Raw genomic sequence first — 22,937 nt, 5'->3', positions numbered from 1 at the left:
TGGAGCGTAGTATACTCGGCGTGAAGTTGACCGATCGCCTCAGAAACACTGTACTACGCTCCAAAACACGGATAACTGACGTGGCTGAAACAGCCGCCAAGCTTAAGTGGGACTGGGCAGGGCACGTTTGTCGGATGCCGGATGACATGTGGGCTAAAGCGACAACCAATTGGGTCCCACCAAATCGAACCCGGGGTCGCGGAAAGCCTCGACGGCGTTGGCGAGATGACCTTGACGCTTTTGATGAGAACTGGTGGGAAACGGGTCAGGACCGGGATACGTGGAAAGCGAAGAGGGAGGCCTTTGCCCAGCAGTGGGACACTCTAGGCTCATATAAATAATAAATAAATAAATATGAATTTTTAAGACTGTCTGTGGGGAGCCTATGTCACGGAAGTATAACTAAGTCTATGTAAACCTGGTTGTCTCGGAATTAAGATCGCAGCCATTAGTAAGAGCGAGAAAGAAGTTGTACGGGGACCAGACTATGTACGGTTTAGTCGCGGTACGCCCGACTGTTATAATTATTTCCACCGACATCACTTTTTTTATATGTAGTAACATTCTTGACAAACAACTGTCAAATTAGGCTTGAGTAGTATCTTCTTAGTAGTTTGTGAGGCTTGATTTTTAGCTTGGTTTTTCGTCTGCCGAAATACAATTTTATTTATTATTAGAATTGTTGACAAAGGGAAGTATTCATTCAATTAATAAATGAAACAAATATAATGGCAGATTCGCAGTTTTGTTTGGAGTGGGACTCCCACAACAAAAACATTTGTAATGGCTTAAGTTCTCTACAGCAGGTGAGTGTTATTGAAATTTTACACCTTTTCGACATATATTATCGTTTTAAAATATCTTACCTATTTTAGAGGCTTCTGATTACGTTTTAACTGAACTAGCGGCCATCCGCGGCTTTGCACCGGTATTATTCAAACATAAACTTTCCTCTTGAATCACTCTGTTTAAAAATACCGCATCAGAACCCGTTGCGTATTTTTTTAAGATCTAAGCACACTTCGGGGACAAGGACAGACAGACAGACATATGGCGGGAAGCTACATTGTTTTTATTACGTAGTCAAAAAAAAAGCGCGAAATGAAACTATAAACATAACCTCTGGTTTATGATGTTGATTAGAGGGTGTTCGGATTAAAGAGGTCCTGCTATATGATCAACTTTGTTTTGTTTAGAGTGGAGAGTTTGTGGACATGACGCTGGCCGCCGACGGCCACCACGTGAAAGTCCACCAGATGGTGATGGCGCTTGCCAGCCCGTATATTAAGGATCTCATCTCTACGGCCAACTGTCCGCATCCTGTTATATTCTTAAATGTAAGTATAAAATTTACTGATTTTTCAACAATTTAACGGTGTTTGACTATCCTGAAGTTGTAGATGTAGTTGGTTGTAAAGAAAGAATTCTTAGATCTATCATGATTTTTATTTATCGAGCACATAAGGAGAAAGATTTCAAGAGTCAAAATATTCTTTATTCAAATAGGCTTACATTAAGCACTTTCAAATTGAGGTCTTCTTTAAGGTCAAATTCTTTTAAGGTCAAAATCAATATTTGTCAATTAGACAATCCCTGATGACTAGGTTCTTATGGCTCTTAATGTAATTAATTACTTAAAATTTTAGTTTAGAACTTCACTGTTTCAAATTCAATAACTAGTTTTTTTTTTTTTTTTTTAATTATAAATGGGCTTACTCTTGACCACAGACTAGCCAAAGGCAAAGACGTGGCCTACGATGGAGTGAGCTCGCCCAGAAGATGCCTGTTCACTCTTGATTTGAAGGTTCAGGAGTTCTTTTATCCTTTCAGAAAGTATCGTACAAGACACTATGTTCAATACTGGAGTACATCTACACGGGACAAGCGTTGGTAGCAGTCGATGACATCAGTGATCTAATCATTGCCGCTAAAGAGCTTCACATTAAAGGACTGGAGGATGTGGTAAATATTACACTTGTATTTACCCTCTTTTTAACCCCCGACGCAAAAACGAAGGGTTGTTATAAGTTTGACGTGTCAGTCTGTCTGTCTGTCCGTCCGTCCGTCTGTCTGTCTGTCTGTCTGTTTGTCTGTCTGTCTGTGTATGTGTCTGTCTGTGGCATCGTAGCTGCCGAACGGATGAACCGATTTCGATTTAGTTTTTTTGTTTGAAAGCTGAGTTAGTCGGGAGTGTTCTTAGCCATGTTTCATGAAAATCGGTCCACTATGTCGCTGTCGGGGGTTTTTTCAAAATTTTAATTTTGTGGTGTTATATATTGACATGTGGGTAGATCATGATGATCTGCGGGTACCCCCAGTTCGGTGCTAGCCAGCAAGCCAGCACGCGTACGTAACATTCTGGCGACGGGATTTAATTCGAAAATAGGCTAAAAGTGCTTTAAACATAGTGTTTGAATGTTTAAAAGTGTTGATTTAGTGTTGTGAATAAAATGGCGGTAAAATTTAGTGAATTTCATCAGTGGCGTGCCTAGGGTTTCAAAGTGAGGCAAGCCGAAAGGTACGTTTTGGCAATATCTAACTACTTAAATCTTCAATTTTCGAACTCACAGCCCTACAAAATGTTCTATTACGCGCCGCACTTTTCTGAGAAATACACAAGCCGGGCGTTGGTTTTCGCGCGGAAATAATGTCTCGTTTTTGGGCAAAATTTAACTACTTTACCTTGCCTTCGTCGAGTAATATGTGTACCACGCATTTGTCACCGTCACAAGGAACAAATTCATCCATTGTCAATTGGATTTTTAAACGAATTAAACACTTAATAACAAGAAAACGAAGAAGAGCACATTCACTTAACGCAAATAAAACTTTCGACTAAATAATAATACACTTGAAGTTGTCAATCAAACGCGCGCTCAATCTTGTTCCTCACTTCATACCAAAAGCCCGGCTTAAATCGTGGAACAAATGTTCTATATATACCTACAAATAGTTATATAAGTTGCTAGGCAGAATGTAGGCTAAAAGCTAGGAAAAAAGGATGCAAGAGCAAGCCCCATTGCAAGCCAACGAGTGCGAGCGAGCAAGATATAGCTGAACGTAGTGAACGTGCTCTTCCGCGCTGCACTAGCGCCACGGCAAAACATGGCAACATGCTGTGGTCTGTACCGTATGGTCGGTCGGCCGTGAGCTTCACTTAGGGAGAACTTAATAATATCTAATATTAGCGCGCGATTTTAAAAATGTTAGGGCAAGCCCGGCTTTTGGGCTTATATGGCTGTACCGCCACTGAATTTCATATGGACAAAGATAATTGGAAAAACTACGTGAATAGGTTCGACTATTGTTTGCTCGCGAATAGTATTGAAAGGGATGAACTAAAAAAAGCGAATTTCTTTTCGGTATGTGGTCGTGATTTATATGATTTGGTAGAATCTTTAATTTCGCCAAAAAAGATAACGGACATAACCTATACAAGTGTGAAGGCCGTGTTAGACGATCATTTTAATCCTAAACAAAATGAAATAGTGCAATCGTATAAGTTTCATATGAGGTGTCAATCGGGCACTGAAAATATAAAAGAGTACGTGGCTAGTTTGCGGAAATTGGCTATAGAGTGCAATTTTACCGATCTGGATCGCACATTGCGCGACCGCTTAGCAGGGCCGGATTAAGGGTAGAGCGAGTGGAGCGGCCGCTCTAGGCGCCACATGGTAAGGGGGCGCCAAAATCGAGAATGTGGAAAAATCCATACAAAAACATTATACGTTGCGTGGGCGCGCACTAATCACAAAATGGCGAGAGGAGTCGGGAATGAATCCAGCTATTGAAAATCTAGATTTGTAATTCAGATTAAGTGGAAAGTTGCACCACATTGCCAACATATACCAACATTCATAAGGGCGCTGTTGCTAGGGCGCCGTAAAAGGAGGATTCTAGCCCTTGACGAACCACATTGTTGTGCGGCGAACGACAAAGTTACGTCGCTATCCAAATGCAAAAATATGAGTCTACCCGATAGATAGTCCAAAGCGGAGTTCCTCATAATAAAAGCCAAAGGCGCAAAACGTCTCAAGGAGGCGCAATTTCGTGACTCACAGCAGATAGTGAGCGAACTTCAAAGCAGTAAGATCACTTAGTGGCAATGGCAAAATACCGAAATGGGCATCCCGACGGTAACAATCGAGTCCGCAGTTAATCTCTTAATTAACTCTTAGTATTATAAAAATAATAGTGATGGCGAAATATAAGGCCTAAGAGTCGGGAACATAGGCGCCCTGTGAAGTCAAAATACCCCAAAATATGTCAAAGCCCGCACCTCTGCAGAAGATAAGCTTGAACAAAAGCTTGAGTTCGCGGATTCCCCGCTAGCGGGTTGAGTCTTAATAAATCGAGTCAATAGAAAAAATTTCTTCTTACTATTTATATGTTCTCTTTTATAGTTAGGAAAAATTCCGAATCTGCTTTCCTGACTTGGCCACTATAGTGCTCTATTTTGTTTGTTATTTTATGTACATGATATTCACGTTCAGCCACACGTAACTATACTAGGGTGCGACTGCGAAAGTTCAACCTGTTCAACCATTTGTCCCTCTTGTACTCTGTATGATGAAATCCATAAATTCTGTATTGCATTAACCTTCAAATTACGGCATTACTATTAGAAAAATTTCGCGCTCGCTACGCTCGCGATTTATTTTCCTACCTAGTCAAACTTCTTCCCAAGGGCGCCGAAACTCAAACTCGCTCTACCCTGATCGAGTGCACGGGCCGGCGCTGCCGCTTAGTATGTGGCATTCGTGATAAGGATATCCAAAAGCAGTTGTTGCAGCAGACGACGTTATCATTCGATCAAGCGGTAAAATTGGCGTTAACGGCAGAAACGGCGGACGCCGGAGTGATAGTTATGGCGGCGTCGGCGACGACGGCGACCTCTAGCGTGGCGCCTGCTACAACTAGCGGGGATGAGCCAATGGAAGTTAATAAAATTAAAGCAAGACCGTTAGAACCGAATAAGGAGAATAAGGATTGTTGGCGGTGTGGCAAAAAACATGGGAATTTCTGTAGGTTCAGATATAGTAGATGTTATGTATGTAAAAGAATGGGCCATATCGCAGAGGTATGTTCGGATACACGAGACAAAGGTAAGTCGAAGGAATCAAGTCGACTTAATGGATTGTATGAGGATGTCTTGTGTAACTGGGTGTCAAACAAAGTGGTGGCTCCGTTTTATGCGGAGGTGCAATTAGATGGTCGATTAGTAAACTTGGAAGTCGACTGCGGAGCAGCATATACCATGTTGAGAGAGAGTACAGCGAGGGAAATTTGGAATGGTAACCTGCCAAGTTTGGATAAGTCAAAGGTTAGGTTGACGACCTGGACTGAAAATCAGGTAGAGTTGCTGGGAGAAGCTGAAGTGGATGTAAAATTTAAAAATATTATAAAGTTAAATTTGCTGATTGCAAGAGGCAACGGACCAGATTTGTTAGGCCGGGATTGGTTTCCAAATTTGGGTATAGGCATTCATGGTATTAATAACGTACGGATAGAAGATGCAGGTATAGATACGTTATTGGGAGAATATGAAGAAGTTTTCCAGTCTGGTTTAGGAAAATACACCGGGCCAGTAGTAACCATACCTCTGAAACCTGATGCGAAACCAAAATTTTTGAAATGTAGGCCCGTGGCATTTGCAATTAAAGAAAGAGTTTTACAAGACCAGACCAGATTTGTTAGGCCGGGATTGGTTTCCAAATTTGGGTATAGGCATTCATGGTATTAATAACGTACGGATAGAAGATGCAGGTATAGATACGTTATTGGGAGAATATGAAGAAGTTTTCCAGAAGATGCGAAACCAAAATTTTTGAAATGTAGGCCCGTGGCATTTGCAATTAAAGAAAGAGTTTTACAAGAAATTGACAGATTGGTTGAAGAAGATGTGTTGGAACCTGTGAGCCATTCGGAGTTTGCCAGCCCAATAGTTCCAATTATTAAGAAGAACGGGAAAGTCAGACTTTGTGGGGATTACAGAGCGACAGTGAATATGGCTACTGAGACTGATACTTATCCTCTGCCAACGTTGAACGAAGCTTTTGCAGTGTTGCAAGGTGGGGTAATATTCAGTAAGATAGATTTGGAGCAAGCTTACACCCAGGTGGTTGTAGATGAACCTACTTCAAAATTGCTAACATTGAATACTCCTAAAGGTCTATTTAGATGTAAGAGGTTAGCGTTCGGGGTTAAAGCCTGCCCTGGGATATTTCAGCGCATGATGAGCAACTTATTGGCGAGGGTATCGGGAACAGCGGTGCTGTTAGATGATATTGTGGTCACTGGTCGCACAATACAGGAGCACAGGGATAGACTTCAACGCATCTTACAAATCCTGAAGGAAGCAGGGTTGAGAGTCAACAAGGAGAAGTGCAAGTTTGGGAAGGCAAGTGTAGAGTTTCTGGGACACATGATTGATGCTAATGGGTTGCATCCTTGTGGAGACAAAATAAAGGCTATAATGGAGACACCAGCGCCAAGGAATGTAAAGGAGTTGCAAGCTTTTCTTGGATTACTGAATTTTTATGACAGATTTCTAGCACAAAAAGCAACAGTAGCGGAACCACTGTACAAGTTACTGTTGAAAGGAGCCAAGTGGGTATGGTCTCCAAATTGCCAACAAGCATTTAGTCTCTTAAAAAGAATGCTGACTGCGGGGGATACATTAGTGCATTATGATTTAAAGAAACCAGTGGTTATTACATGTGACGCCTCGCAGTACGGTTTGGGTGCGGTTCTGGAACACAGGATGGAGGATGGCTCCCTGAGGCCAATCATGTTTGCTTCCAGGACGATGAGCTCTCATGAGCGAAATTATTCGCAGATTGACAAAGAGGCTGCGGCAATTATTTTTGCGGTACAGAAATTTTACGCATATATCTTTGGCCGTAAGGTTGTCATACAGACGGATCATAAACCGCTTTTGGGTATATTTGATCCGAAGAAGCCGATACCTAATGTGATTTCACCCAGGATGTTGAGATGGGCACTATTGCTAAACTCATACGATTACGAGTTAAAATATGTTGAAGGGAAAAAAATAGGGAATGCTGATGCACTAAGTAGATGGCCCGCACCTGAAAGTACTGAAAAAGAAGAAGAACTGCAAGAGGTAAATGTTTTGTTCCTCAATGAGACACCAGTTGAATTACAGATGACAGCTAAAGAGGTAGCTAAGTTGAGTAAAACTGATGGTGTGTTAGCAAAGGTGATGTTCTGGATTAGGAATGGGTGGCCAAGTACAGTTGAAGAGAAATATAGAGACTTTCATGTAAGGAGAGATGAATTAACAGAATACAAGGACTGTATATTGTGGGGAGGTAGAGTAATTGTGCCTCTGAAACTGCGTGAAAGTGTTCTGAAAGAGCTGCACAGCAATCATGATGGCATAGTCATCACCAAAGCAATAGCAAGAAGTTATTTCTGGTGGCCAGGACTTGACAGAGATATAGAGAGTTTGATACAGAATTGCCAAACTTGTAAAGAAGTAAGGAATATGCCAGCCAAGGTGACTCATAGATGGATTACGCCACCAAAGGCTTGGTCTAGGTTGCATATTGATTTTGCAGGACCTTTCATGGGCAAAGTCTTCTTGGTACTAATTGACTCTTACTCAAAATGGCCAGAAGTCAAAATAGTTAGTGACCAGAGTTCAAGTATGGTAATTAATAAGCTAGATGAGATATTTGCTGAACAAGGGCTGCCAGACACAATAGTGAGTGACAACGGGAAAGCGTTTGCATCAGAAGAGATATGTCAGTATTTTAAAAATAATGGTATTAGACACATACTAGTACCTCCATATCATCCAGCTTCTAACGGCCAGGCAGAGAGAACGGTACAGACCTTGAAATTAAAGTTAAAGAAGATGTCACATATCCCATGGGCAACCAGGTTGCATAAGATATTGTATGGGTTGCGGACTACACCTAGCTCTGTCACCGGTAAGACACCTGCAGAACTCCTCAACAATAGACGTTTTCGGACTAACTTTGATAGGCTTCACCCCTTTCTATTCAAGAAAAGGAGACTGAAGATATCCAGGAAAATGAAACAAAACGAGTGAGAGAGTTCAGAGTGGGAGAGACAGTCTGTTTCAGGAACTATAGAAAGGGGCCTAGATGGTTAGAAGGAATAATAGTGAAAAGGATTGGAGTGTTAAGATATAAAATTAAACAAGAAAAAAAAATATTCATTAGACATGTTAACCAGATGCTAGGTTTTACTAGGAGTGAAAGAGAAGAAGAAATACAGACTGATGTAGGAATGCAATCGTCAAGTAAGGGTAAAGAATCAAAACAAGTGGAAGAAGGGGGAGACGATGAGGGATTTGGCACAATAAGAATTCCCCCGCCGAGCCAGTGGGCAGAGATGATTGGGGTTAAAGGTCCAGAAGAGTGTGTAGTTCGGGATTCCAATGATTCAGTGTCAAGAAATGAACTGATCAGTAACAAACGACCCCGGTCGAGTGAAAGCCCACGTCCGACAGACCATCTTTGAAGAAGATAGCTCTCCAGGAATATGGTAGCACAGACATAGAGTCTGATAGTGGAGATGATGCTCACTATAATGCAGATAGCCAATAGTTAGATAATTAGTTACCAATACTATAATAATCCCAAAAGACTATGAAAGCATGTGTAGGGTATAAGTGAACAATATAGATTAAGTGAATAGACAGTGTAGTGTAACGGACTTAAAACAGAAATTCGAAATATAGTGAAGTGTCATCTATCCTGAGGGAAAGGCATGTTATATATTGACATGTGGGTAGATCATGATGATCTGCGGGTACCCCCAGTTCGGTGCTAGCCAGCAAGCCAGCACGCGTACGTAACATGTGGTTAGGTTATTTATGATAATAATAATTTTTATACTGGCGAATACAGATGACTGCAATCCAACTGCATGCTAACTCGGTTAAAAAGAGATATAAATAAAAGTGGATGCACTAAGTGTAGCCGCCACGAGGGTGCAAGCACAGTATAATAAAATAGCCTTTTATTCTAATTGAATTATTACAATTTTTTTACATTAATTTTTATTTTATTATGCTGGTGCATTAGACCCTTTTTGGGTGAAGGCCTCCTCCATCGATTTCCACATGTCCCTATCCAGGGCCGGATTAAGGGTAGAGCGAGTGGAGCGGCCGCTCTAGGCGCCACATGGTAAGGGGGCGCCAAAATCGAGAATGTGGAAAAATCCATACAAAAACATTATACGTTGCGTGGGCGCGCACTAATCACAAAATGGCGAGAGGAGTCGGGAATGAATCCAGCTATTGAAAATCTAGATTTGTAATTCAGATTAAGTGGAAAGTTGCACCACATTGCCAACATATACCAACATTCATAAGGGCGCTGTTGCTAGGGCGCCGTAAAAGGAGGATTCTAGCCCTTGACGAACCACATTGTTGTGCGGCGAACGACAAAGTTACGTCGCTATCCAAATGCAAAAATATGAGTCTACCCGATAGATAGTCCAAAGCGGAGTTCCTCATAATAAAAGCCAAAGGCGCAAAACGTCTCAAGGAGGCGCAATTTCGTGACTCACAGCAGATAGTGAGCGAACTTCAAAGCAGTAAGATCACTTAGTGGCAATGGCAAAATACCGAAATGGGCATCCCGACGGTAACAATCGAGTCCGCAGTTAATCTCTTAATTAACTCTTAGTATTATAAAAATAATAGTGATGGCGAAATATAAGGCCTAAGAGTCGGGAACATAGGCGCCCTGTGAAGTCAAAATACCCCAAAATATGTCAAAGCCCGCAGCTCTGCAGAAGATAAGCTTGAACAAAAGCTTGAGTTCGCGGATTCCCCGCTAGCGGGTTGAGTCTTAATAAATCGAGTCAATAGAAAAAATTTCTTCTTACTATTTATATGTTCTCTTTTATAGTTAGGAAAAATTCCGAATCTGCTTTCCTGACTTGGCCACTATAGTGCTCTATTTTGTTTGTTATTTTATGTACATGATATTCACGTTCAGCCACACGTAACTATACTAGGGTGCGACTGCGAAAGTTCAACCTGTTCAACCATTTGTCCCTCTTGTACTCTGTATGATGAAATCCATAAATTCTGTATTGCATTAACCTTCAAATTACGGCATTACTATTAGAAAAATTTCGCGCTCGCTACGCTCGCGATTTATTTTCCTACCTAGTCAAACTTCTTCCCAAGGGCGCCGAAACTCAAACTCGCTCTACCCTGATCGAGTGCACGGGCCGGCGCTGTCCCTATCTTTGGCAGTTTGGATCCAGTTTGGGCCAACTGATTTTTTAAAGCACAGTATAATAGAGTACTATCGTACAGTATGGCCACTCCCGCCCCCGCTGAAAGTGCCGCCCTCCCCTTCTCGGTTACCGCCTGTAAAAACGCGAACAGTCGATCTGTCATATTTCACTCATACAAGCATAGTACGCGTTCACCTACACAAGCTTAGACAGTGTGCTAGGAATGCGCCTCTTTCATATATTTGATCGCCAGTGTCAGAGGTGTGGTGCTTGTGCCTGATATGACTTTAAAAATGTCAGTACATCCTTATATTTAAATATTATATGAATATTTTTTTCAAACGTTTTAACACCTAGAAAGTGACTGTTTCAATCTTGACTACAAATTGTTTCAGAAAGCAGCAGGCGGCACCCCAATGGTATCAGAAGTCGAAGTAGAATGTGAAGTGCCAAAAGAGGTTCCAGAAATACAAATCAAACTCCAACGACCCGACACATCCACCCCGCAATTCTCCGCTTTACAAAATCTGAAACGAAAACTTGAAAACAACAAGCCTCTATCCAGTATGCCGTTAAGAAAAAGAGTTTTACTAAATAAAGAGACGGAAAACAAAGATATGCCCACGTTAGAGCAGGATGGGAAAGAAAAGGAGGCTGGTTACGATGACCCGTTGGATATGGATGACCGGGATGATTATGATGATGATGATGATGATAGAGAACAGGACACAACGGTGGCAGTTAGTAAACCTTCAACGGAGAACCCGCAAAGTAAGTACTTCTTATATTCATTGTCAGTAGTTATGTAATAGATGCAGTATGTCTGTAATACAGACAATAAACTCTCTTCCAACACTATCGCAACCAAGAACCCGCCTCGTAGGCATGCGTGGACTTTACTAAGATGCCCGACAACTTGCTGGCCCGGCGCCATACTTGCGGGCGATTTTAGAATTATCTGATCTGGCGATTATCTGATAACGTCCGGTTTCTGACTTAGTGCGCCATTTTGTAACTCGTAGTCAAAGAGGATCGAGTATTATAGAGAGTTACTGTCAAAGTAAAATGTCTAATCACAGTGCATAGACTGCCATCTGTCGATAGCTTAAAACTTTTGAACCTCAGTTTTGACAATTTGGCCCATATTCTTAGCTTGATATGTGTTAAAATGTCAAATATTAATATTAGCGACATCTAGCCGAGCGTCCCCTAAAGGTGTATCGCCATCTAGGCCACCGTACCTTTTTCTGTATGGTTTTGAGGTACATTTTTTTCTTAAACTATATGTCTATACGGACTTAAGTATATGCGTCCTTGCTCGTAGTCAATGTGTTAATACATGGTAGCAAGGGGGATTTATCATTATTTTGATATTAGCTAATATTTGCATAAATAAATTGTATCAGTATCACAATGTAAAGTTTTTAGACATTGTTTCACCTATGTTGAATTAATGATTTGTGTCTTCTATCCCTTTTGCATTGAATTCAACATTATTTATCTGTACCTGGACTGTAATTAGAACTTTTTAACACGTTAAACTCAGCTAAAGACAATTCTAATGCTACCGTATCGAAAAAAAATACGTGAAAAAATAATACTCTTCACTTGTTTCGATTTTTTGTGGACAAAGTGCTCGCGTTTGAACCGGGTCATTTCGTATTTTCCACACACTAATCACTACAATTTTCCAAAACAACAATTTCACTTCATATTTTGAACCTGAAGTTATATGAGCACTGTATTCTTATCTACAAAATCAGTAGTTAACATCAAGAAAAGTTACTCCCTGAATTAATTATGATTTTTTTTGCACACGGGGCATACCTTTTGACAACCTAAATTTTGAAAATTATTATTTTAATGAAGATAGCAACAATTTTATATGAGACTGCCTCAAACACAGAACTAGATTTAAATACAAGTTCATCTATTTGTATGGCGGTTGAGCGTTTCAGATTTTGTACTGAAGTTGTTACTTACCTGTCATTTTAAATATGTCTCAGGCCCTTGAGTGTAGGTGTACATAATTTTTGTGTTGTTGCAATTAAATATCACTTTCAATGTTTTTGTTGACTTCAACTTACAAAAATTCGAAAGCTGCAAGCTGCGATTAAAGACGAACAACTCAGTAGATTTTACTGAGTTCATTTGACACGCTAAGATATGTTTGCTTGATCTATGGTATATATGGCCACATCTGTGGTAACGAAAATATAAAAAAAATCTCCCGAGTCTCACATATTATTAAGTGGAATAAACGCTCGGCGCGGCGGTCGGTTTTTTGATAAATGCGTAGATTCATGGTTGGAAATCATTTGAATTCCAAAGTGCGTGATTTTTTGTGAACGGAAACCTGGCTTCCGGTAGCTGAAGGCGCTGTGAAAGAGCAACAGATAAGTACAACTTTTTTTTCTCTTTCACAGCTAAAACTTGCCTCGCAACTTTCAAGTTGACTGAAATATGTATCTTTATTAAATCGAGAACTTATGCTTCAGCTACCTTGAGCACTAAAATTTTATTCAGCCATTGATAGTAACACTGACAGCTAAAAGTAATTTAATAAAATTATGATAACCAATGTAACTGAAATCCACGGGTCCACACAAAGCGAACAGCGTCGCACAGCAAACGGCCAATGCTGCTCGCTCTGTGTGTTTCTATGGCCGATAGCTCGTCGCTCGCTCGCTTTAAGGTGTCCCCCAATATTTATTTATTTATTTTATTTATCTCCAGTAATAAATCTTTACTTGTACAGTGGCGGTATTCCGCATCTGTTTGATATTTGTGCTGTCACTTATTTTAGTTTAGCTCTTTGCTTAGTTTATTAAGTCCGGGACCCACTGAAAATCAGCGCTTCAGCATGCCGTGGCAATATGCTGAGTGGGCTCCCAATTTAACATCTAGATTGTGTTGTATTTACCTCTGTTATATTTGTCCAAACTGATGTTAAATAAAAAATATTCTATTCTATTCTTTTCTAAAAGATGAAAGTAAATGTTTGTTTGTTTCAGTGTCAGTCCAGTATACAGTGTCGAACCAAGGCAGTCTCCAACTGATCCTGAACCGTTTCCTCTACTTCTTGTACTATCAGTACAGGGATAAGAGCCGGCAGTGGCGTTGTGTCGACAACAGGAAGGACAGGTGCATGGCCTCCGTGACATTATAAATTTAAATAGATATCATAAGGACAACATTGTGCTGAGGACAAATCGAAAAATATTCAATAAAATAATTTGATTTGTTCCCTAGTTGTGAGGTAAGACATCTTATATTTGTGTGACTAAATTAATTTGGCATCAATAATTCAGCTTTCAAACAAAAAAACTAAACCTAAATCGATTCATCCGTTCGGGAACTACGATGCCACAGACATTACACACACACAGACAGACACGTCAAACTTATATGCGTCGGGGGTTAAAAATACATGACTGGTGAGTTCAAGTCTCTTCGCTACTAACATTTCTAAAAAAAATAGGGGTAAAGATCTTGTATGTCCTGTAATACAATACCAAATTAAGAGTTAACGAACGAGTGTCAACCGAAAACGGTGACTTAATTGACACGAGTTCATAAGCTCTTGTGTGAATAAAATATAAATTATTCAGATTTTCATTACAAGTGTGTTGAAACTTTATTTATGTGGGTTTCGTACGGTTATTTTTCTGTCTGTCTGGACAAAGAATCCTGTTTCCTTTTCTCATTTCCATGTATTATATTTTTCCACCGAAGCACACTAGTTGGATAAACTTCACGGCATCGGTGCGTCCCTATCGCACTTACAAATAGTGCATAAAGGACGGCCTGCACGGGAAGCATGGTCGCGCGATAGACGATAAAATATCAGGCCGTCCCTATCGCACTATTTGTAAGTGCGATAGGGACGGCCTGATATTTTATCGTCTATCGCGCGACCATGCTTCCCGTGCTGACATTATATCGTTTATCACACGACCGTGCTTGCTTGCCAGGTTCCTAATATAATATTTCTATTGTAATTTTTCAGAGTCGGTGCCCACAACCACACGTTCCACGACAAAAACATCCTAAAGAAAGTCCGCGCTGGTTCCGTCTACTCGGCCTTACAGGAGGCCGAAGCCAAAAGCACGCGCAGCGCCCGCGGGCAGAAACCGCGCAAGTCTGACGCGGCGGACCAATCGGACACACAGGAAACTGACACTACGCAATAAATAGCTACTCCATATAGATTTACCCCCATATACATACCCCCCAAAAGTTACTAAACTGATTAGTTAAAAAAGTGTTTTGTCCCTTTCTCACAAATACATGAGTCAACATGACAGAAAGGGACAAAAGGAATTGTGAATAAGGGGGGTCAGTCTCATGGACCTTCAATAGGGAATGAGCTCACATTTTTTTTGCCATACTAAATTGAACTTTGTCACCGGTGTAGAAAGGCGTTCTTGTCAGACTAGCAAAAGTGTGTCCACATGAGAGGTTCAAAGTTGGGGCTGGTGTCCCTCTCGCACATGCTCGCACCAGTGTTAAAGAGATTACTATAGTAGTAGTATTTTTACCTGTATGATAACTAAGTTTATAAAGTTCTTAAATTATTTTTGTATTATATCGAGGCAAGGGTATTACCTTGTAACGAATTGATAAGTCATTATTCTGAAGCCATAAAACCAAAGATTTGCGCAATTAAAAAAAAAACCTTTAATTGGGTATTAGTAGATTTGGTAGTAACTTTGAATATTGACTGGTATCCCCAAATTATGACAGTGATGACGTCATTAAAATTATTTTGAAATGAAATGAAATGAAATTTATTTGTTAATAACAAAAATTGTTACAAGTTGGACAATACAGTGGCAATATATTGATTTAAACTAACACGATCTTCACTCATATTATTAAATTAAAACGGGACTTAATCGCGTAAAACTTACGTTTTATATTTAACCCGACGTTTCGGACATGACATTACGTCCGTGGTCACGGGTAGACTGGCTGGGAGTTGTATCAACATCTTCTAGCTGTACGAGTTTTTCGAACTACCCGCACTTGATTGTCATCAGTCACTTTTACGCTAGGGTTGCCACTCTGCCTACATACAACACTCACGACATCCGATGGTATGAGACGGGAAGTTTTCTCACGTTTACACTTGCTAATCACTGGATTCCACGAAGATGAAATCCCTTGCCCTTCATTTTGATTGAGATTACGTACTTTCCTGCTATAGTAAAGACGTTCAGTTGAAAGGACTTTGGGATTATGCAGTTCAATCCAGTGGTTCGGTCCTGACTCTAGCAAATACCACGACCACGGACGTAATGTCATGTCCGAAACGTCGGGTTAAATATAAAACGTAAGTTTTACGCGATTAAGTCCCGTTTTAATTTAATAATATGAATACAGTGGCAATAAGTGCGAGAGGGACACCAGCCCCAACTTTACCCTCTCATGTGGACACACTTTTTGGCCTAACTATTCAATCTAGCTTAATATATCTAAATCTATGGTCAGTCTACACAGACCCGGATATCTAAGGTGGAGTAATCTGACATCCAGGAAACTGACGCTACTCAATAATTAGCTAATCCATACAAATCCACCCCCTTAGGCCTGATTTAGACGGCGTGCGAACTCGCATGCGATTTTGTTACATTGCGGGCTGTTGAGGTTACACAATTTTGCATAGCCATCAAATACCGCAATGTAATAAAACTCGTATGCGAGTTCTCGTACCGTCTAAATGGGCCCTTATTCATAAACGTTCACTAAAGTTATCAAACCGATAGAGTTCGTTTGTCCTTTTCTATCTCACTAATACGCCGGAAAGGGACAAAAGAACTTTATCGGCTTGATAACTTTAGCTTACGTTTATGAATAAGGGGGTATGTCTATACAGAAACTGAGGCTACAAAAAACTCTATGCATAAATTTTTATTAAATATAAAATGGTAACCACCATACATTTCCTGTTAAATTGCATAAATCGTTTTCTTATTTTTTATTCATTTTAAAATTCAAAAAATATATTTTTAAGATAACAGAACTTGTAATACTCTAGGTATGTGTTGTCAAAGCGGACCCCAGGCTCCCATTAGCCGTGGCAATATGCCGGGATAACGCAAGGAGGATGATGATGTGTCAGATTAAACGTTTTTATTTAAAATATTAAATCACTTGTACATCAGCGGCAAACGGAGCTATTGGAACATACATGAATAGGTAATAGAAAATATCTGACGTCTTGTTGTAATTTAAAAATAGCTACTAGTGATAGTTATCTATTTACAAAATATTGTAAATAGTTTTTATGTATTGTGTTTTATGTAAGTAGATTTTAATAATTGTGACGTGTAATATGTAACAATATTATAAATAAATGAGTATGAGTATGAGTATGAGTAATAAATAAGTAAACAAATATTTTGTTGTATTATTTATAATAGTATGCTAATTCTTTGGAACTTACCTAGTTATCAATTGTTTTGTCTCCGCTGTATCTTTTGCTAAAGCCTCCGCCACACATAAAGCGTTTTTCATTTCATTTCATTTCATTTATTCATTGTAAAGTCATGTACATACATTAAAATGCAGGTGTAATGCAGTAGGTAGGTCAGTCCACGACGCCCTGTGAGGGCATACAACAAGCTTATCTTAACTAATCTAGGTTAAAAATAAAAAATATACAATGTTTTTTTCTAAATCTAGTGCAATAAATTGGTCAATAATAGTAAATTTCATTTTATAAAAGTTAAAAAATAAATCATAGTCAGAATCAATAAATTATTAAGATTAATTAAAAAGAAAGAATTAAAATTTCACAATTAAGATATTAATAATTATTTAAAAAAAATATAGTTTAAAAGAATAAAATAATAATCATAGGTTATCATCAAAGAAATCTTTAACTGAGTAATAACATTTATCTAATAACAAATTTTGCAGTTTAGTCTTAAATATCGCATATTGAGGTATTTGTTTAATTGAGTCTGGAATTTTATTGGTTATTAATATACATTTGTAGTGAGGGCTATTTTTATACATTTGTAAGTTCGTTTTGGGTAGTTGCAGTTTGTTTCTGTACTGTGCTCTAGTTGTTGGCTTATCCTGTTTTTGTTCGAATAAATGAGGATTTTCGCGAACAAAGAGAGCGGCTTGTAGTATATAGATACAGGGCAGCGTTAATAGTTTGTACCTAACGAAGTGTGGGCGACAGCTGGCTGGTATACGCACATTTGCCAAAATTCGAACGCACTTTTTTTGCATTATAAAAAGCTGCTCGGCCTCAACACTGTCTCCCCAAAGGATTACAGCGTACCTAAGCCACGCGTAGGCATATGAATAATATGCTGATAATGCACATTCAAGGTCTGTGTTAGTCTTGAGTATTCCTAGGGCATATACAAATTTCGCCATTTTTGTTTTAATATTTTGTATGTGGGCCTTCCAATTCATGCTAGAATCTATAGTTATACCTAACAAGTTGAATTCCTCGACTTCTTCTATAATATTTGTATTAGTATCCAAACTTAGCTCTAGGGGTTTTTTTTGAGAAGGTTTAAATTGAATAATGTTTGTCTTTTTAATGTTAATTTCTAAATTATGTTCCCCGAGCCATCCCTGTACGGAATTAAAAATGTTGCAAAGTTGTGTGTTACATTCTTCGGTGTTATTGGAACTAAATAAAAGAGAAATGTCGTCAGCAAACATAACGCAGGTTGTGTCAGTGTTGAGTATTTTTGGTAAATCATTTATATATGCCAGGAATAGTAGGCATCCACAAACACTTCCCTGGGGTATTGAGCACGTAGTGTCGCGCATATTTGACGTCACGATATTTAACTCCTCGCGGTCCTTATCAAAATAGTTTATTTGCACGCATTGTTTACGGTTCTGGAGGTACGATTTGAACCAATTATATGCAATACCGCGTATTCCCATCCCGTACAATTTACTGAGTAGAATTGGATGTGATACTTTTTCATACGCTTTCGTCATATCTAGTAAAAGTCCTATACTATAGGTTCTGTTGTTTATGTGGCTTAAAATGTTTAGCACATATTGATAAACAGCTAATGTTGTTGAGCGGTGTTTCCTAAACCCGTATTGGTTCTTATCCAAGATGTTGAACTTTTCGAAAAAATTATATACACGGTTGGTCATACATTTTTCGAATATTTTCGACACGGTTGGTAAAAGTGCTATAGGTCGATATTGGTTTGGATTTGTTACGTCCCCGTTTTTAAATATGGGTTTAATAATAGATATTTTTAGCGAGTCCGGGAATGTGCCTTGATTAAATGACTGGTTAATCAGTTGCGTTAGTGGCTTCGCTAACTCAGCTGCACAGCGTTTTATAAGAACGGGCGGCATTTCGTCGATACCGAAACTATTTTTATTTTTAAGTTGTTTAATAATTTTTATAGTTTCGGTTTCGGAGACTGGTTGGATAAATATTGAGTTCGTAGCGGGGGTATGCACTCGGCTCGCGCGCGTTATCGCGCCGCCGGCCGCGGGGCCCGTCTCGCCTACCGACGCGAAGTGTTCATTAAAAATGTTTGCTACTTGTTCCGGGGCCGTTACGGTTGTATCGGCTAATTTTAATGACATATTCTTATGCGCGCGATCCTTTTGCCTGTTTGTGATATTATTTATGAGGGTCCACATTGTTTTCATTTTGTTCTTAGACATTTTCATCTTTTTTGCATAACCAATTTTCCTAGACACTTTGATACATTTTTTAAGGATTTTGTCATATTTTCTGTAATGGTTTCGAATTACTTCATTGTTAGTTTTATTAAGATTGATTTTGATAGCGTAGCGTTAGCGGAGCGCAATGATAGAGGTGCGCCGGACGAACGCTGGCGTTCCGCTCGTTAGTTCTCGCCGGCATCCGCTGGGCGCAACGCCAGCGTTCGTCAGGCGCACCGCTTTCATTGCGCTCCGCCTACGCTCTCAAAACGCGCACGTGTGGCCGACCTTTAAGGAGTGCCAATAAAAAGTATTATATCTATTTCTAATCTTATTGTAATAGAAAACACTGAGAGGTACCGGCCTTAAACCTAACTCACACACACGCAGGTCATACAGCAGTTGCTTTTGCAAAAACTGGCACTAAACTTGTGGTGTTATCCCTTTATGAAATGGAACGACGCGATTGGTCGGCGAGTTCTCATCCCGCACATGATTGGTCGCAACTAGTTGCGACGGGCTGCACCATTGGCTCACATTCGTTCGGGACACTCATATGCTAGCACCATGTTTTATACCTTACGTCGTTGCGTTTTACTATATTTCGTAAGGCTTACGAAATATAATATTAAAACGCAATAGACTAATTCTCTCTTAATTATACAAAACAATAAATTATTCACCTAAACTTTCGGTGTATAATTTGTTAAGTTTTGTGGCTAGGTGTAGTAGGTATACTGGTACCGAGGCAGTGCGTTCGTTTGGCTCGGCCCAACTTGCCTCGGCGGAGGCGCGTCTACATTGGACATTTGCCGCGCGAGGCAATTGCCTCGTGACGTGTCTCGCTCTGTGTGTACCCGGCTAATCAAAATCCTTTTCCTGTTCTAACATATGCTGTACGACTATCAAAACTATATGTTATTGTCGTAGGCCAAAACGTGTCATTGCAATACACGCTATCGAACCAAGGCGGGGCGCAACTGATCCTAAACCGGTACTTGTACGCAGAAGCGTACCAATATGCGGACAGTCGGCGGAAGTGGAAATGCATCGACAATAGAGAACGGAAGTGCCCGGCTAAAGTCGTCACGAAGAACAATATGGTTGTGCGGAGGTAAGTTGAAACATTATCAATATCATTCATTCGTAATAAGCTCAGTTTTAACCCTTTATAAGCCAAAAGCTTGCCAGGAATAATGCAAAATTTAACCCTACCGTTGTGAAAAAGAGTTTTAATTTGAAAAGAAATTAGGTAGGTAATATATTCTCTATGCCAAGGATTATTTATAGAACTTACCTACATACTTCATACTGAATCGTACCTCATTTTTAGCGCCACCTATTAAATACTATAATAACTACACTGATGATGCCTACAATTTTTTTTTCAAAATGTGTATTGAATTGACTACATCATGAATATCATGATATTAAAATAAAGAAGCATGTCGTATAGTTGTAGCCGTATGGCACAAACGCTCGTAGACATCTATCGCTTTGCGTATTGGCGCGACAGAGCCAGACTACCTTTCGCAGCTTTTCGTTTCGCGTCGCAGTGCCATTCGGAGCTTTTGTGCCATTCGACTATGTACCTTAACAAGCTCGAATATTTCCGAAAGTGGGTCATGCATTCAGAATTTACACTGGATGAAGACCTAGTGAAGTAATATACGCCCTCTATAAATGTTTATTTGTTAAGTATGTACAAAGACTTGTTGTCCGGCCCTGATTAAATAAAACATAAACAACATACAATCACGCCTGTATCCCATATTAGGGGTATTGAGAGCACACCGTGACTACTCAAGTTTTGACTCTTGTCAAAATGGGGTTGATATTTCGATGAAAATTGTGACATTGATCATGGTGACAGGTTGCCAGCCTTTCCCTGATCATGATGCAATTTAACCCGTATCCACATATCGACTTCTACGACACCCACGGGAAGAAAGGGGGTGGTGAAATTCTTAACCACCACACGGGCCTGATTAAATATTTGTTAATTGTGACTTTAATTTTGACTTTAACAGAACCTAAGCCAATATTACCTACGTAATTTTGCTTTCAGAATCAGCGCTCACACGCACATTTTTCACGACCAGAAGATCTTGAGGAAAGTGCGAGCTGGCTGCGTCTACAGCGCTCTCAGAGACGCTGAACAGAAATCCGCAGAAATAAAGTCGGAAATTTACTCTAATGTACAGTCAACCAATCAGAACCCTAAGCCACAGTAGAACTATGTCACAATGACGTGAATAAATCAGATTGTAAGAAATGTCTCACTGTTTGTAATTTTGACATGGTGGTAGCGTGGCCTAGGGTTCCAATTTTAGGTTTCTCCTCCACGATACAGGAGGCCTAGTGTGGAGGTCAGTCTAATGTACCACTGACTAAATTTTATTGCCAAATAAACAATTTTGTTTTCCCCTCACTAGCTCGGAAACACGTGTTTTGTCCTTTAATACCAGCGGGTAAAAACGCATTTTATCCACTAGTGGGTAAAGTAATTTGACCTTCAATAAAGTCAAATTAACTGCTTTAAAATTGATAAAAGTAGGTGAATCTAGTAATAAAGATGATTTATCACCTGTGGAACTACTGGAAGCAGAGATAAACGCATTTTTTGCGTTTTAGTTTCCTCGCTATAGTGAGGGGAAAAGTTTTGTGTTACATTCGGGTGCAAATGTATTTTACTTCTCGTGTGTTAAAAAACTCGCAAGTTCAGGATTCTATTCTCGAACCACTCGCTTCGCTCGTGGTTCAATCCTTTCACTTGCTCGTTTTTCAATTCCACACTCGGCGTTAAAATACAACTTTGCCCCCTTGTATAACAAATAACTATTTCTTTGTTTGTTTGTTATGTTGGTTATGGTGGTTAATTGGTTCAGATTCAGATAATTATATTTATTGATAAAATGTACATCTCATTTACATGTCAAAAATAAGTTCTTATAATTAAATTAAAATAAAATATTTGACTTTTGTCGGTTGACTATACGTATACAGTAGCCAGCATCGAATATAATTTGACAGTCAAAGCTCTGTCACATCTCGGACACTGGCGATCAAATATAATAATATGAAAGAGGCGTGTTCTAGCACACATTCTAAGCTCGTGTAGGTGAACACGTACCATGCTTGTATGAGTGAGATATGACAGGTCGACTGTTCGCGTTCTTGACAGGCGGTAACTGTGAGGTAACTGAGAGCGGGTGGGGGCACTTTCAGCGGGGAGCGGGAGTGGCCATACTGTACGATAGTACTCTTTATTATCTTTATTATACTGTTGCTCTGTAATTAAGACACCTATTTATTAAGAAAAACAAATCGATATCATAAGTAGTTTTCGTGATATTTAGTAATGTGAGTCGCACCATAAGGGTTCCTTTTGTACCTTTTTGGTACTTTAATGAAGATGTGTTTCGATCAAAGACATGACTGTGTAACTCCGTATAGACGGATAAGGTCTAAGAAAAAAACATACCTCAAAGCCATAGAGAAAAAGGTAAGGTGGCCAAGATGGCGTTACACCTTTGGAGGACGCTCTACTAGATGGCGCTAATATTAATATTTGACATTTTAACACATATCAAGCTAAGAATATGGGCCAAATTGTCAAAACTGAGGTTCAAAAGTTTTAAGCCTGTGTCGAGAGATGGCAGTCTATCACTGTGATTACACATTTTACTTTGACAGTAATTCTCTATAATATTCGATTTTCTTTGGTTTCTATATATTTAGCGCTTTGGCTATGTCGGTACATTCGATGCTGACTGCACGAGAATGACCCAATGGCGTGCGTTCAGCAACCTTAGTGCGTTTTCACATTAACCAATCCGATATCGGATGTAGGACCGATTTCTTTTTTTATTATTTCCTTTATTTCTCTTTACTCTTAAACTAGGTTTTTTACAATATGAGTATAAAAGTAAAATAAAAAAAACACTTACAAAACAATTTGCCGGTGGTTAGGGGCTGCGGTGGTTAGGGCTGCAGAGAGAGGAACCGTCGGACTATCC

General features: G+C 39.6%; 2 protein-coding genes across 2 annotated transcripts; both read left to right on the top strand.

The window, feature by feature from the left end:
* Positions 1–628: 628 nt before the first annotated feature.
* Positions 629–21,360, top strand: LOC125228134 (protein bric-a-brac 2-like). The gene is made up of 6 exons (XM_048132595.1): positions 629–806; positions 1,197–1,337; positions 1,831–1,962; positions 10,644–11,019; positions 19,849–20,032; positions 20,987–21,360. Exons 1-6 carry the CDS (start codon positions 729–731, stop codon positions 21,150–21,152), a joined length of 1,077 nt encoding a protein of 358 aa, XP_047988552.1. The 5' UTR covers positions 629–728; the 3' UTR covers positions 21,153–21,360.
* On the top strand, positions 5,430–8,480 carry LOC125228123 (uncharacterized protein K02A2.6-like). The gene is made up of 2 exons (XM_048132584.1): positions 5,430–5,636; positions 5,835–8,480. The coding sequence occupies exon 2, from the start codon at positions 6,008–6,010 to the stop codon at positions 8,078–8,080; it is 2,073 nt and encodes a 690-aa protein (XP_047988541.1). The 5' UTR covers positions 5,430–5,636; positions 5,835–6,007; the 3' UTR covers positions 8,081–8,480.
* Positions 21,361–22,937: the final 1,577 nt, after the last annotated feature.

The sequence above is a fragment of the Leguminivora glycinivorella genome, chromosome 1, assembly GCF_023078275.1.
Source record: "Leguminivora glycinivorella isolate SPB_JAAS2020 chromosome 1, LegGlyc_1.1, whole genome shotgun sequence".
Taxonomy (NCBI): Eukaryota; Metazoa; Arthropoda; class Insecta; order Lepidoptera; family Tortricidae; genus Leguminivora; species Leguminivora glycinivorella.
This window is presented reverse-complemented; position numbering and strand designations above follow the sequence as displayed.